Source organism: Natrix helvetica (assembly GCF_964273705.1).
Source record: "Natrix helvetica genome assembly, chromosome: 13".
In the NCBI taxonomy this organism is placed as follows: domain Eukaryota; kingdom Metazoa; phylum Chordata; class Lepidosauria; order Squamata; family Natricidae; genus Natrix; species Natrix helvetica.
Genome location: NC_138557.1, coordinates 9,781,212 through 9,797,325, shown reverse-complemented (window position 1 = coordinate 9,797,325; position 16,114 = coordinate 9,781,212). Strand labels below are relative to the sequence as shown.

Below are 16,114 nucleotides of genomic sequence, written 5' to 3'. Positions count from 1 at the left end.
GGTGGCAGAGAAAAGAACCTCTTGTCTTGAGTCTCGCCAGGTCCGCGAAGATGACAGGAGGAACGACCGTTTAAAGAAAAGAGGAGGAGGAGAAAGAAAGAACAGCGGGGTGTCGTTCCTCGCCTGGATAGACCCCTGTCAAAAGCATTTAATTTTTTATTGGCTGGTCATTTCCAAGCAGAGAAGGGAGGCCACCCGAAACGAAGGTTGCTGTCCTGCCAGGACCTCCCGGTAGGTGGAGCCAAAGCCGGGAAACGCACGCCGTTTGAAATGCAGTTCGGAGTTAACGGCCGTTGCGGCTCGCGGACGTTGTGCGGTTCCTCCCTTGTGGCGAGGAAGGGGTCGTGAGGGCGGCTGAGCTACGCCGGTGGCCTAACAGCGAGGCGGTATTCAACCGGACAAAGACTTCCGCCTCCGGTTGCTACGGACGCGCCGAAAGGTGGCCCTATTGCTAGGAGGCGGGGCTAATTGATAGACAGTTGCCATAGTGACCAACCTCCCTTTCCTCCCTCCCTGTATCTCATTCTTGGTCCATTGCCTCCAAGGTGTTTTCTTCCCCTTTTAAATGATGTAATTGAAAGAAATATTTAAATGATGGAATTGAAAGAAATGTTTAATTCACGTAACTGAAAGAAATATTTAAATGATGGAATTGAAAGAAATATTTAAATGATGGAATTGAAAGAAATATTTAATTCGCGTAACTGAAAGAAATATTTAAACGATAGAATTGAAAGAATATTTAATTTGCGTAACTGAAAAATATTTAATTGATGGAATTGAAAGAAATATTTAATTCGCATAACTGAAAAATATTTAATTGATGGAACTGAAAGAAATATTTAATTCACGTAACTGAAAGAAATATTTTAATGATGTAATTGAAGAAAATACTTAATTCGTGGAACTGAAACAGATTGCCCGTCTGGTCCTCTTGTGGTCTTTGAGAGTCAAGGGTCAAGGCCAAAGCCCCCCAGGGAGACCCCAAGAGAACCAACCTTATTGAGTCTCCTGTATCAAAAATAGCAATTCTCCATTTGGATGGATGTTGGTTTTTTTATTTTATTTTTTTGCAATTTTTGCTTTGTGCCTTATAGTGCCATGCACTGAATCCTTTCTCAACAAGTAGCCCAGGTCCCCTTCAGATGGCATCGGGGGACGGAAACCAGGAAACGGGCAATCCTTTCCGTTGGGGATCCCTCCTATCTGCAGTAAGAGATCAGATTCCTTCGATGGACTCTGATGTATCCCTGGTAATCTCACTTCTGTTTGATTTCACTTGTTTTTATTTATGCATTTATCAAATTTCTACACCTTTCATCTCACTTAAGTGACTCTGATCAAGTCGGAGGAATTTATTCACCCAAGAGGTGAAGTTTTGCAGAATGATTAGCGAAGGATGGTGTTTCCCGTTCCAAGACAAAAGTGAAGGGGATTAGATGTTTCTAAGAAGAGAGTGGACAGTCACTTACCTGAAATAGTATAGGTTCTCCTGCTTGAGCGGGGAGATCGACTAGAAGACCTTCAAGGTCCCTTCCAGCTCATTCATTCATTCATTCATTGATAAAGCAGCAGTCTTTCTCTGCAATGCAGGCTATAATAGTTATAGAAACTCAAGTTGAGACCATGTATTGTAAAAGTTAAGTATAATGTTTTGTCCGAGGAGCATACATTCCTCAACAGATTTTTAAAAATCTAGTGTTAAATTATACTATTGTTTGATGGGATTTGTACAGTCCTATTTTATTTTTAAAGGTCCTTTTGTCAGACCTGCAAGCCATATTTTCTTTTTTGGATTTCAGGCCTGCCACACACTTTCTACTGTGGGAAAATGGGAAAGGGGGATTTATACCGAGTTGGGTGATGTGTAGCCATAATAACATTCTTTCTCAGAAAGTCAAGGTCGCTTTTGTTCCTGCACCTGGCCGGATATGGATGGGAGGAATCTGTCTTTGTGGCAGTAAAAGATTGGACCATGTGATGGACTTGTGGGGGTTGGGGCAGGCTCTTGAACTTTCAACTGGGTGGGAAAACCTGGAAGTTTTCAGATTCGGGTTTTCCCAGATGCGCCAACACGACACTTCTAATAAAGTGGAACTTTGGGGAAACATCAGCCTCGCAGTTTTATTTCATTGGGGGTGTTTTTTGGAAACCTGACACTTTTCTAGTGAAATACTATAGATGCTAAGATTCTGGTTTAACTCCAGAAATTGTGGGTGGTCCATCCTTGGAAGTTTTCAAGAAGAGACTAGATAGCCATTTGTCTGGAATGCTATAGGACAACAATCTCCTACAATAGCAACTTTTAAGACTTGTGGACTTCGAAGCCCACAATTTCCCATGGCTGGCTGGGGAATTCTGGGAGTTGAAATCCACAGCTCTTAAAAGTTGCCAAGGTTGGACACTGTGCTGTATGGTCTCCTGCTGAGTAGACTGTTGGACTAGAAGACCTCCAAGTTCCCATCCAACTCTATGGTTTTATGTTTATGTTGTTTACACTGGAAGTCTTTAAGAAGATGTTGGATAGGCATCTGTCTGAAACGGTATAGGGTTTCCTGCCTAGGCAGGGGGTTGGACTAGAAGACCTCCAAGGTCCCTTCCAACTCTACTATTGTATTGTATTGTATTGTATTGTATTGTATTACTTCTTCCAAGTAAATGAGTTTATGTTACGTTATGCTGAGAATTATGATATCCCCGAAAGAAACAATAGGCAGCTGTCACAATGTCATTTTCTGTTGTTGCCTTTTAACACATTTCATCCAGTTTTTACTTCTTACGTGACAGGGTGATAGCGATGAAGACGGGGAGCTTTTTCTCTTCCAACGAGACCAGTCCAACTTGATTCCTGACCTGACGGAAGAATTAGAAGATCTGCCACTGGAAGAATCATACTTGCAGGTCATTGTTTCTAATTATCTAATGATTCTGCCTGGTTGCATTTAAACCTAGAATGAATAAGGCTTAGTTGGGCCAAATTAGGAAGTTGTTAACGCCTTAAATAATAGAGCTTTTTTTTAAAGTTTACTTGAAGAGCTCCCCTGACTGAAGTTTTGTACAAAATTCCTTGGCTGCAGTTGCAAAACTTGCTCGGCTTACCATGTTTGACCATTTTCTAGATAAGCACAGAACACCGAGGCACAATGGGAAGCCGGATTGGCTTAACAACTGCACAATTCGTTGTGCAATTGGGCATGATTCGCTTAATTGCCTTGCTCAGCAAAGGAAATTCTTAATCTTAATTCCAACTTAATCCCATAAATCGAGGAGTACCCATACTGTTTATGGCAAGGTAACTGATGTTTCTTCTGAACTTTCAGGAAACGTTCTCCTTTATGAGACATCCCCAGGAGACCTGGAACGAAGATCCGAGAAGTTCGGTTTTTCAGAATGAGGGGATCCCTCCGTCCGAACCTGGGGGGGGCCTCTTGCTTGACCTCCGATCTCAAAATGAAGACGAGCCAAGCCAAGAGGCCATTAGTTCTTTGGAATTCTCGATCAACGAGCAACAGTTGGATGAGGCTATTTCCAGAGCCATCACCGGAAAAGTGTGGGGTGGTAGTGAGGAAGAGCGGAGGAAACTCATAGAAACCAAGATCCTTTCCAAAGCACTGTTGAGACCTCTTTCTGGTTCAGGCTCTCCAGAATCCCAAAATAAAAACGACAAAGGAAGAACGGCAGAGGTCAAAAAGGAGGAGGCAGCTGAACATCCTCAGGAACTGACACTGTTTCGCTTCAAGGTATGGTTCGGAATACCTGGCTGTGTACAGGTGGTCCTTGATTTATGACCATTTGTTCAACAATAGTTTAGAATAGAATAACAGAGTTGGAAGGGACCTTGGGGGTCTTCTAGTCCAACCCCCTGCCTAGGCCACACCACTTCAGACAAACGGTTGTCCACTCTCTTCTTAAAAACTTCCAGTGTTGGAGCATTCACAGCTTCTGGAAGCAAGTCGTTCCACTGATGAATTGTTCTCACTGTCAGGAAATTTCTCCTCAGTTCTAAGTTGCTTCTCTCCTTGATTAGTTTCCATCCATTGCTTCTTTTCCTGCCTTCAGGTGCTTTGGAGAATAGCTTGACTCCCTCTTCTTTGGGGCAGCCCCTGAGATACTGGAAGACTGCTATCATGTCTCCCCTAGTCCTTCTTTTCATTAAACTAGATATATTCAGTTCCAGCAGCCGTTTTTTATATATTTTAGCCTCCAGTCCCCTAATCATCTTTGTTGCTTGTTTGGTATCATGGTGCTGAAAAAAGTGACTCATCCTCAAAGTTATGACTGTGGCACCACTTCTGCAGTTATGTGCTAGTTAATGTGTTAGTTACGTTCCCAGCATATTTAGGGAGGACTAGAAAAGTTCTTTGTAGAAATACTAAGGAATGGCACTAGCAATAGCACTTAGATTTATATACCGCTTCGTAGTGCTTTACAGCCTCTCTAAGCAGTTTACAGAATCAGCCTATTTGCCCCCAACCATTCTAGGTCCTCATTTTACCCACCTCAGAAGGATGGAAGGCTGAGTCAACCTTCAGCCAGTCAGGATCGAACTGCTGGAGTGGGCAGTGAGTTAGCCTGCAATACTGCATTCTAACCACTGCACCACCACGGCTCACTAACCAGGAACAACAAGACCAGGCTAGATGGTCTAGTCTAGGGATGGGCAACTATGGCTCCTTTATGATCTGTGGACTTCAACTCCCAGAATTCCTGAACCAGCCATGCTCAGTCCTAGTTGAAGTCCACAAAGTCATAAGGGACCATAGTTGCCCTGTCAACTTATAAAGCATTTGCATGTCTGTTATCAAGTTGCCATGGTAAGGAAACGGAGGGGGGAGCACATTCCACGCACACCTTCGGCTAGAGCCGGATTTCAGATAACTACAGCAGGCTTGTGAGGCGTGCACCTCATTGGTGAATGTGATTTATGACACAGACCGAGGGGAGGGGAGAAATGGGGGCAAACTTCAGCCATAATTTAAGTGACGTCAGATCTGACTGCAATGGGGTATTGCCGAAATGGTGTTCCTAAGAAATGACTGGCTTTCTTTTGAAACTTGGCTCGAGGCTCACGAATTAATTTGGGCATCTTTCGGAAACCTGACATGCCCATTGCTGGTTTAGTTTTGTAAGCCTTTGGCAGTTGAAGTTGGGAGGGTGATGGCACAATGGCCGAGGTGCTGATTAATTACAAGGCATGAATGTACCTGTGTACTAGCAGAGCAATGTAATATTTCTTTATGCACGAGAAGAATTGTGAGTGACCAAGCCAGGTTATCAAAAGCTCCAAAGACCACCCAAAGCTGGAACTTTCCTTTGACCTAAGTTTGGCAAAGCTATGTTCTACTTTTGAACTATAAACAGTCCTGTTTCAGAGCTTACCCCATTTCCTGAACATTTCTTACACCTAATACATTTATTGAAGGGTTGTAGCACCTTGTATAGGGACACGATGGCTCAGTGGCTAAGACGCTGAACTGGTCGATCAGAAAGGTGGGCAGTTGGGCGGTTCGAATCCCTAGTGCCACGTAACAGAGTTAGGTTCCATGACTTGTCCCAGCTTCTGCCAACCTAGCAGTTTGAAATCATGTAAAAGTGCAAGTAGAAAAATAGGAACCACCTTTGGTGGGAAGGGAACAGCGTTCCGTGTGCCTTCAGCGTTGAATCCTGCCGGCCACATGACCACGGAGACGTCTTCGGACAGCGCTGGCTCTTCGGCTTTGAAACAGAGATGAGCACCGCCCCCTAGAGTCGGGAACAAGTAGCACATATGTGCGAGGGGAACCTTTACTTTTACTAGCACCACCCTGTAGCCAAAGTGGATTTAGGCATAATTTGTCATGCTTCTTTGGAAAGATGCTTTAAATGTAATTGCTATGGATTTGCCATCTTTACCTCCTCCCTACCCCACAATCTCTGGGGTCCTTGCCAAGTCACCATTAGCTCCAGCCTGATGTGACAGATTAAGCCGGAGCATCTGATTAAGGGCCAAAGCAAACTTTTGCTGTTTTAGAACAGAGCTCATTTAGGGGCAGGGGTGGGGATAGGGCGGCCTTCCATTTTTGGGAGGTTTAGCCGCCAAGAATGACCCTTTTTTTGTTTCTGCTTTTAAGAGGCAACAAATAGATGGGAGTTTACAATGGAAACAACATTAGCTTTGATCACCAACAGTGTCTGAATCGGAATGAAAGGCTTAAATTTACATATTTGTTGCCACTGGGTTGCTATTCAGTGGTAATTGGCAGTTTATGTCTTCAGAATGATGCACAATTGCTATTGTGGTCCTGAAGCTGTCAGTTGATAATGCAAAGCTCGGGGCTCTGATATGAAAGAAACATCAACACGCATTTCTAAGTGTTGGCGTTTTGAAACTTGGCCCATTATATTGTCTTTCTCAATATATGGTTTGGGAGCAAATGTTTGGAAATACACACGGTGCCGCCTTGAATAGCCTGATAGCTTGGATGGAATCCATACGCGTTTTATACTGCAGTCAAAGTGGGCCATATACCAGAACATGTTGCTGGTATAAAAAGTGTCATATGGATGGCAAAAACAGCTAAATTCTTAACATCACAATTGCAGAAAATAAAACGGGATGGATGAAGATACGAGGACAACTTGCAGTGGCCCAGAGGGATGCTGTTATAAAGCTCAATAAAAACGAAAAAGAGTTATAATGGTTTACAGATAGAAATGACTTACAGATCGCGCAGTTAAATCTTTTTTATCATTGATTATGTGTCTCGGGTTGAAACAGTATACTTCCTTCCATCGCAGGAGCTCTTTGCCACAAGTGTACAGTACAATTTTGCAAAGTTAAGTTTTAAGTGGCCGTGATCAGGGCTTTGCAGTACTATCTTTCCCCAAAAATAGGACAGGGTCTTATTTTCTTTTGACACCCCCCCCCCCCCCCCGAAATAAGCGCTTGGCCTTATTTTCAGGGAGGTCTTATTATTTTTGAGGTGCAGGAGGCGGCGAGCGTGGTCTCCTCATGGCTGCTGCTGTGTTGCAATATTTTCAGAGGGGGGCTTATTTTTAGCTCATTCGCTCAAAAGCCTGATTGGGCTTATTATCCAGGGAGGTCATATTTTCGGGGAAACAGAGTACTTTGCATTTGTCTTCCGAAAGGTAGTTTGGATAACATAGGGGCATTTTCTGGGGGAAAGACACATTTGGTTTAAAGTCACAAAACATTACAAATTTATACTCCAAAGAAACTTTTGGATGATTGAATCCATCATTTTTATTCATTCACAAACGGTTCTCCTTCCAGGATATTGAGAAATGGGATCTGGACAAACTTCTCCAGAAGCTGGAGAAGCAAAACAAGGCTACAAGCTGGCCAGGGGAAGCTGAATCTCCTTCTTTGAGCCGTGGTGAGTTCCCAAAAAACATCAGAACACAACTCAATCTGCAACAAGTGGTGGAAATGCAACTGAATATCCATAGGGGCATAATGTTCAGATGTCCCAGTAATGCTTGAATAGTTATTCCTCCTGTAATGTACCCCGATTCTTCCTGATCATTTGATCTTCCCCAATCTGATGCCCTGAAGATGAAATTCAACTTCAGCTCCCATAATCTTAGCTAACTTGACTGTTCTGACCGAGGCTTCCCAAGAGCATGAAGCAAACTCCTTGTCCCGACAAAAAACCCTTTTATTAATTGACTGTGAATTCTGCTCATTCACAGCCGGCAAAGTCTTTCAAGGGAGGATTTACAGTCACCGACCTTATCTGGCTTGGAGAGCTGCCAGGCTGAGATCTGCAAAACTGGGCAAGGAGTCTCAGAGAGTCACGAATTAATTAAGCGAACTAATTGTCTCCTGCAAACTCCACTCCCCTTTCGCTCCTCTTTTATTCCCTCTGGGAGGGGGCATTCATCATCCACCTGTGGCCTTAACTCCCAAGTCGCCCCCTGTTCTTTAGCTGTTCCCTTCGTCTGGCAACTCTGCGCATGCGCACACTGGGAACAGGCTCCAGCTGTTCGTCTGTCTGACTGATGTCTGACTCCGAAGGCAGCTGATAACTGGCATATGGCTCTGGCCCCATCTCTGCCTCTGACACAGAGCCCTCATCAGAGCCTTCCCCAGACTCCAGGACTGGCCCATCTTCCTCCCCAACCTCCTCACTGTCCGAATCAGATGCCAGCTGTGCTGGCTGCTGGTGGGCTACAACACTGACTTTACTGGAGAGGGATTATGGGAACTGAAGCCGTTGTTAGTACAACTGTTTAGCGGAAGCAATTCCCGGTGTTATGTATTTTGCAAATGTATAAAGATTTTGGAAACCTAACTTCTGCAATATAATTTTACCTATGGCTCTACAGCAGGGGTGTCCAAACTTGGCAACTTTAAGACTTGTGGACTTCAACTCCCAGTTGAAGTCCACAAGTCTTAAAGTTGCCAAGTTTGGACACCCCTGCTCTACGAGCAAAACAAAATGGCTGAACGTTATGAACACTTGCATAGTTTTTCTCCCCGGTTCTCAACTATCGTAGGAAGTCTGACTCTTCCAAAGTAACTTTCTTTTTTCATTTGAATGAGATGGGGTTGTCGTAATGCCTTCCTGTAAATGAGGATATCAAAATGCTCCGTAAATGAGTGAATAATCCATACTGCTTTCCTGATGGGCTAGACGAAAGATATTGGCCTTTCTTTTCCCAGCCAAGATGAAGTAGTTCTTCTTTCCCACCTCCAGAACATTTCAAGGCTGTGACCCAATCAAAGCTGATGGCAAAGCTGGAAGAATTGTCTCGCAAGCAGTCGAAGGCGTTTCTCTCCCCCTGGCAGAAGCGCCCTCCCAAATCCCCCTGCCTTGACAAGTGCCAGGGAGATGCGAGGTAGGTCACTTCTGTTGCCTTGATGGAGCAGGAGAGGGGAGTCTCTCTGAGGAATGTTTTCAGGAACAGAGAATTGCTTTGACTAATGCAGGAGTGTCAGACTCAAGGCCTGTGGGCCTCATCCAGCTTGTGGGGTGCTTAAATCTCGCCTGTAGGACCGCCCTGGAAACAGCGAAGGACTGCCCCATGGTGCCCATGAAAACAGAGCTCGGGAGGTCTGCTGCCGAAGTGTTGCAGGAGGACATCACAGCCAAAAACGGAGCTCAGGAGCCTGTTTTTGCTGGCAGAATGCTCGAGCCACCACAGGCGTCCCCAACACGTGTGACATTGAGTTGGTCTCACACACACACACCCTGCCCCCTAACCCTAACACCCCTCCCAAGTCAAACACAACCCTGACGCGGCCCTCATTGAAACTGCGTTTGACACCGTTGGCCTAACGCAGTGTTTCTCAACCTTGTCGACTTTAAGTCCTGTGGACTTCAACTCCCAGAATCCCCCCAGCCCACGGGAATTCTGGGAGTTGAAGTCCACGGGACTTAAAGTCGCCAAGGTTGAGAAACACTGGTCTAATGGTTCTTCTTTGAAGTAACAAAGTGAGGAAGTCTCCGTGAGGAATTCCGAGTCTGATAAGAACTGGATCAAACCTGCCAAAGACTGTACAGTTGTGGATGTTCCATCTCTGGAGGCCTTCAAAAAAAGAGTGGGCAGCCATTTGTCCAGTCTGGAATAAGGTCTCCTGCCTTGAGCAGCGGGGTTGGACTAGAAGACCTCTGAGGTCCCTTCCAGCTCAAGGAGTCTATTCATTTTGTTGTTGTTGTTAGTTGCAAAATCGTGTCCGACCCATTGAGACCCCATGGACGACGTTCCTCCAGGCCTTCCTGTCCTCTACCATCCTCTGGAGTCCATTTAAGCTCACGCCGACTGCTTTGGTGACTCCATCCAGCCACCTCATTCTCTGTCGTCCCCTTCTTCTTTTGCCCTCAAACTCTCCCAACATGAGACTCTTCTCCAGGGAGTCCTTCCTTCTCCTTAGGTGGCCAAAGTATTTGAGTTTCCTCTTCAGGATCTGGCCTTCTAAAGAGCAGTCAGGGTTGATCTCCTCTAGGATTGACCGGTTGACTACCTATACTGTGAGAAGCGAGCATATGTTTTTTTTCCAGGTTATGAGCAATACCTTAAGTGATGGTTTGGCAGCATCACTCCAAAGATTTGGAAATGAGGACCTCAATCCAGGTTTCAACCTAGCTTATGCTGAGTCAATTCTGAACAAATTGTATAGAAAGTGGCTATTTTGGCTTGTGCGCTAAATGATATTAGCACCAATAGCAATAGCACTTATATACCGCTTTACAATGCTTTACAGCCCTCTAAACGGTTTACAGAGTCAGCCTCTTGCCCCCAACAATCTGGGTCCTCGTTTTACCCACTTCAGAAGGATGGAAGGCTGAGTCAACCTGGAGCCAGTCAGGATCAAACTGCTGGCAATTGGCAGAGTTAGCCTGCAATACTGCATTCTAACCACGGGGAGGGAAGGAAGGAAGGAAGGAAGGAAGGAAGGAAGGAAGGAAGGAAGGAAGGAAGGAAGGAAAAAAGGAAGAACAATAGCAGTAGCACTTAGACATATACCGCTTCACAGCCCTCTTTAAGCAGTTTACAGAGTCAGCCTCTTGTCCCCAACAATCTGGGTCCTCTTTTTACCCACCTCGGATGGATGGAAGGCTGAGTCAACCTTGAGCCTGGTGAGATTCAAACTACCAAATTGCAGGCAGCCGGCAGTCAGCAGAAGCAGCCTGCAGTACTGCACTCTAACCACTGGGCCACTCAGTCATTGAAATAACATTGAAATAACGATTGTAAAAGCAGTGCACAATAGATACTGCCAAAAGGGACTGTTATTTTTTGCTTTCAGAGACCTTTCTCTTCCGGCACTCATAAAAAATGGTCAGAGTTGGATTCCAGCAGCTTTATCCGTTCCAGAACCTCCAACTGTATATATTGATTTAAGGGGCACCCTATCTCAAAAGGTTGAATCTTGGACCGGTGAAACGGAAAGGTATTAGCAGTGTGTCGTTTTCCTGTAATTCTGGGACCCGAAGATGTGTTTGTTTCCTCTAAGATCCGAGCTGCAGGAAAAGTATTTGGCCACGAGTGACATAGTGTGGGTGCCGGGGAGGGGGTGGGTGGGTGGGGAGGGGAGGGGGAGGACAGGTCCTCTGCCTCAAAACAAAGCTGGCCAGGATAAAACCCTAAGTTTTGATCCCTTTGCTTTTCAATTGATTAAAAAGAAAAATATAGGAAGTCAACTGTATTTTTCAGAGTATAAGACACACTTTTTTTCCTTCCTAAAAGAGGCTGAAAATTTGGGTGGGTCTTATACTCCAAATGTAGCCCCGCCCACTTGCGGGCCCCTCCCCTTCGGCATCTAGGCGGGACTAGAACTCCCAATCTCCTGGTGACTGGCCAAAAATCACTCAGCTGGCTTTTATACCTAAGACGGGACTCGAACTCCCAGTCTCCTGGCTGCAGAGATTGCCACCGACCGTGGCTTGTGTTTTGCGTCCCCGCGTGCTGCGTTTTCATTCTCCAAAATGGCTACCCCGAACAGCTGCTGCCTTCTCTTACCCCTTCCCCGCTTTGCCTGCTTTAGTCCCGGGAGCTCCCACAGAGGATCAGCTGTGCTTTTGAAGCTGTTTTTCAGCCCAAACACGGATCTTGCCTGCTTTTTTTAATTGCTGCTCCCTCCGACAATCAGCTGGGCTTTAGAAGCACAGCCCCCATCATCCCCAACCTCAAAACCAGCGAGCGAACTAATGTGCTGAAGCTGACCAGGCTAAGGACTAGCCAGATGAATATTTGGTAGGCAGAATTTTCCCCCTATTTTCCTCCCGAAAAACTAAGGTGCGTCTTATACTCTGAAAAATACGGTAGGCTTTGATGTAGCAGATACCGCTCAGATTTAGAAGGGAGAACAGGTGCAACAGAGGGCCACAGGGAACAAACCCATATCGAAGATATGAACATGAAACATTAAAAAGTGGGAATGCCACTGCTGTGTTCATAGCCTTAAATAACTGATTCAAAGATTTGGGGGGAAATCTCTGAAATGATCTAATTTAAACTCCTGCCAGGTGTATGTTGGGTTTTTTTTTCATAAATCCTAGGGCTAAACCATAGCCTGAAATTAGAAGACAGAAGATTTATAGACTATATTGATACCGCAATTACTTATTATTTAAAAGTATGAGGTGCATCTTTTGTTTATTTGTTTGTATCCACCTTTATATTTTTTACAAATAAGGCAGCAAAAATATCCAACCTTGCATCCTCTTCCTATTTTGCCCACAATAACCACCCTGTGAGACGGGTGGGGCTGAGAGTGATCAGCCCAAAGTCACCCAGCTGGCTTTCATGCCTAAGGCGGGACTAGAACTCCCAGTCTCCTGGTGACTGGCCCAAAGTCACTCAGCTGGCTTTCATGCCTAAGGCGGGACTAGAACTCCCAATCTCCTGGTGACTGGCCAAAAATCACTCAGCTGGCTTTTATACCTAAGACGGGACTAGAACTCCCAGTCTCCTGGTGACTGGCCCAAAGTCACTCAGCTGGCTTTCAGACCTAAGGCAGGACTAGAACTCCTAATCTCCTGGTGACTGGCCCAAAGTCACTCAGCTGGCTTTCAGACCTAAGGCGGGACTAGAACTCCCAATCTCCTGGTTTCTAGCCTGCTGCCTTCCCCACCAGACCAAATTGTCTCGTATTCCAATAACACAGAATGCGTCCATGCTAGGTTGCATAATCTCCCATAATCAAGGTACAAGTAGAAAGAATGAGACCAAATTATATAGTACCACCCAGTGATTGAAAGGAACGGGGTATCAAATCTAACTTTTGTTTTTATCCCTAAATGTTGGGCAAAACCAGAATTGATCGTGCCTGTTACTGAAACATGTATTCAGGCACCAGTTTAAATCTGAGCAGTACAAGAATTGCCTGTAACATCTGGCCTAATTTGGAGATCATGTCCTTTCTTCCCAACCCCTCCTTTTTGTAATATCCGTTCTAATACAAAGTACTGGAGAACCTGAACGTTAGCACATTTTTGAGTCCGTTTTGCTGATTCTAATAAAGGTGCCGTCCGAACTGTGAATTTTGATATATTTTTTTTAAATGGATCAATAATGGGCTACAATTTCCTCTTTTCTTTTTGAGGAACTTAAAAGCGCAACGTGAGAGCAGGCGTGCCTACTATGCCCATCTCGCCGAGGCTCCTTGTCAGATGAAACACTCAAAAATAAATAAATCCGAACGATAGGGTAGAGTCTTTGAGATAAGACTTAAAAAGGAGCTCCTTTGAATTCTGAAAATAGCTGCTTTTTGCTGAGCTCCGTTCTGATGAAAGCTCTTGAGAAATGGATTCTGTACTTTGTACTTGAGAGCAGACACTCCCTCAATGCCAAACCCTGAATGTCAGGGTTCCAAATGGCATCCAAAATTAAATCAGAGTCCAAGGCAAAGTATTGCTCAAAGTCTCAATTTATTAAGAGAGCCATGTTGGCACATCTGGGAAAACTCGAATTTGAAAGCTTCCCGGTTTTCCCCACCCAATTGAAAGTTCAAGATCTTGCCCCCACACCCACAAGTCCCATCACATGGTCCAATCTCCCACTGCCATGCTGGCAGTCCCACCCATCCAGTTCCGGTCAGGTGCAGAGGTGCAGAGACAAAGGATGACCTTGGCTTTCTAGAAAGAATATTGTTATGGCTACATAGCATCTAACTCTGTACAATCCCCCCTCTCATTTTCCCACAATAGAAATTGCATAGTAGAATAATGGAAAGTGTGGCAGGCCAAAGATCCAAAAGAAAAGATGGCTGCAGGCCTGACAGATAGCTTTCTCAAAGCTTACTCCTACCAGGTCCGTAGCTGTTCTTCTCCTGGGTGGCCATCGGTAGGGGTACACAGCGGTGAGGTTTCCCCCTCATTTTTTTCAGCTTGAGCGACAGCTCCTCTGACGACGAGGAAGATGTAAAAGGGACAACCCAAAATGAAGAAGAAGGGAGGATGGAGGAGTTGTTTTTGCCATCACGGTATAGGTGAGCGATGGTCATTGTTTCATACACCTAAATGAGGCTATCGTCACAGCAGTGGTGGGTTCCGGATCCCGTTCAAACCAGTACATGCCTGCGACTCCTCGACAAGCCTCCACAACGCTGCAGCTGCTTGGTGGAGCATCGCGCAGGCACCGTATGCGCATGTGCGTTTGGGGGGAGCGCCAAAGGTTTAAAGGACAGGTAAGGAGCTTGGGCGGGCAGGTGGGCTCTCCGGAGCACCGTACCGGAACAATATCCGATGCGCCGGGCAGGCTCCGGTACACCCGTATCGAGGCGTACCGCCTGCAACCCACCACTACGTCACAAATCCCATTCTGCATTTGTTTGGGAAACTACCCTGTTTCTCCGAAAATAGGACATTCCCGGATAATAAGCCCAATCGGGCTTTTGAGCGCATGCGCTAAAATAATCCCTCCCCCGAAAATAAGCCCTCCCTGGAACTATGGCAACACAGCAGCAGCCGTGAGGTGACCATGCTCACCGCCTGCTGCACCTCAAAAATAATAAGACCTCCCCGAAAATAAGGCCAAACGCTTATTTCAGGGGTCAAAAGAACATAAGACCCTGTCTTATTTTCAGGAAAACACAGTAGTTGATTCTGTACCCAACGGATACAGATAGTTCTCGACTTACAGTCATTTGTTTAGTGACTGTTCGAAGTCGCAACGGCGCTAGAAAGTTACCAGTGGCTGGTTTTCATACTTACAATCCGTTGCAGCATCCCCATCGCCACATGAACAAAATTGGGATGCTTGGCCACAGGTATGTGTTTATGACCGTTGCACGGACTTGAGGTCATGTGATAACCATTTGAAGACTTATATACCGCTTCGCAGTGTTTTCCAGACCTCTCTAAGCAGCTTACAGAGCCATCATATTGCCCCCACAATCTGGGTCCTCATTTTACTGCCTCAGAAGGTCGGAAGGCGGTCAGGATCGAACTCTTGGCAGTTGGCAGAATGAGCCTGCAACGCTGCATTCTAACCACTGCGCCACCATGGTTCTGTAACCTTCCCAGCTGGCTTCTGACAAGGAAAGTCAATGGCCACATTATGTACTTAATAAGGGCAGTGATTCGCTTAACAACCAGGGCAAAAAAGTTGTAAAACGGGGCACAACTCACTTAACAAAACTGCCTTGCTTGGCAACAGAAGCTTTGGTTCAATTGTGGTTGTATGTCAAGGATTACCCGTCCTTTGACTTTACAGACACATACACATACCCCGCAGCTGTGGCTACATTTTTCCTGGTTGCCATTTTGCTATTTTCAGGGCAGCCCCTTGGGCCAGATCCGGCCCCCAGGCCTTGAGTTTGACACCCGTGGGCTATATGAACCAAATCATTCTCTCTCTTCTTCTTCTTCTTCTAGCAAAAATTGCACTGGGAAATGTTCTCTCCTGCAACAGCTCCGAAAGTTTCGAAAACAGACGTCTCAGTCGCCGGCTAATGAACCAAACAAAAGAAGCCAAAATCTCCAGCAACCCAACAGAACCAATCAGCTGAATGTCAGAACAACAAGGCGGAGTCTGAAAAACAGAGCTCCACCTTCCATGACGACAGAAAAAATGGAGTCTGACGGAGGGGGATCCCCTCCTCAGTGACTGCGCTAAGGGAGCAGCTAAACCTTCTGGAGAATTCCAGAAAGAAACCAAGGAAGAGACCTTTTCAGAACTGCCTCTGGATGCTTTTCCAAAGAAAGATGCCAAAGAGTCAAGGTATTGCATGAAAAATTCCTTGGGGGAGACCGGCGATCTAGAAACATGAAATATTAATAAAATAAAAAGCTTGAAATACAATTTATTTGCCATATACCGTATTTTTCAGAGTATAAGACGCACCTTAGTTTTTGGGGAGGAAAATAGGGGGGGGGGATTCTGCCTAACAGGTATTCATTTTTATTCCCATAGCACCAGAAAAGCAAGCAAACACAATAGTATAATAAAATGACACTTTTTGCCACTTTTTTTCTTTCCAGCAGTCCGGGAAAATCTTAACTAAATGTCTGGGCATTCAGCCAAAAGTACTTAACAGCTCGTAAAATGTAACAAAGCTGAATGAACAAACCAGCCCAGCGCTTGCCTGAAGGAAACCATTGAGAAAACTCAGATTGGAAAAATCCCTGCCTTGCACTTGATGTCCTTCCATTCCCCACCATCCAGT

General features: G+C 45.4%; 1 protein-coding gene across 3 annotated transcripts; it reads left to right on the top strand.

Annotated features, from left to right (window-relative positions):
- The first annotated feature begins 12 nt into the window (after window positions 1-12).
- DNAAF8 (dynein axonemal assembly factor 8) lies at window positions 13-15,736 on the top strand. Of its 3 annotated transcripts, none has more exons than XM_081966095.1 (9): window positions 13-231; window positions 1,098-1,253; window positions 2,788-2,901; window positions 3,321-3,740; window positions 7,274-7,376; window positions 8,700-8,841; window positions 10,754-10,897; window positions 13,835-13,936; window positions 15,324-15,736. In XM_081966095.1, the coding sequence occupies exons 2-9, from the start codon at window positions 1,146-1,148 to the stop codon at window positions 15,553-15,555; spliced, it is 1,365 nt and encodes a 454-aa protein (XP_081822221.1). In that variant the 5' UTR covers window positions 13-231; window positions 1,098-1,145; the 3' UTR covers window positions 15,556-15,736. The 3 variants fall into 3 exon arrangements, with proteins under 3 accessions (XP_081822221.1, XP_081822223.1, XP_081822222.1); XM_081966097.1 differs by lacking the exon at window positions 13-231 and adding an exon at window positions 249-439; XM_081966096.1 differs by lacking the exon at window positions 13-231 and adding an exon at window positions 249-458.
- Window positions 15,737-16,114: the final 378 nt, after the last annotated feature.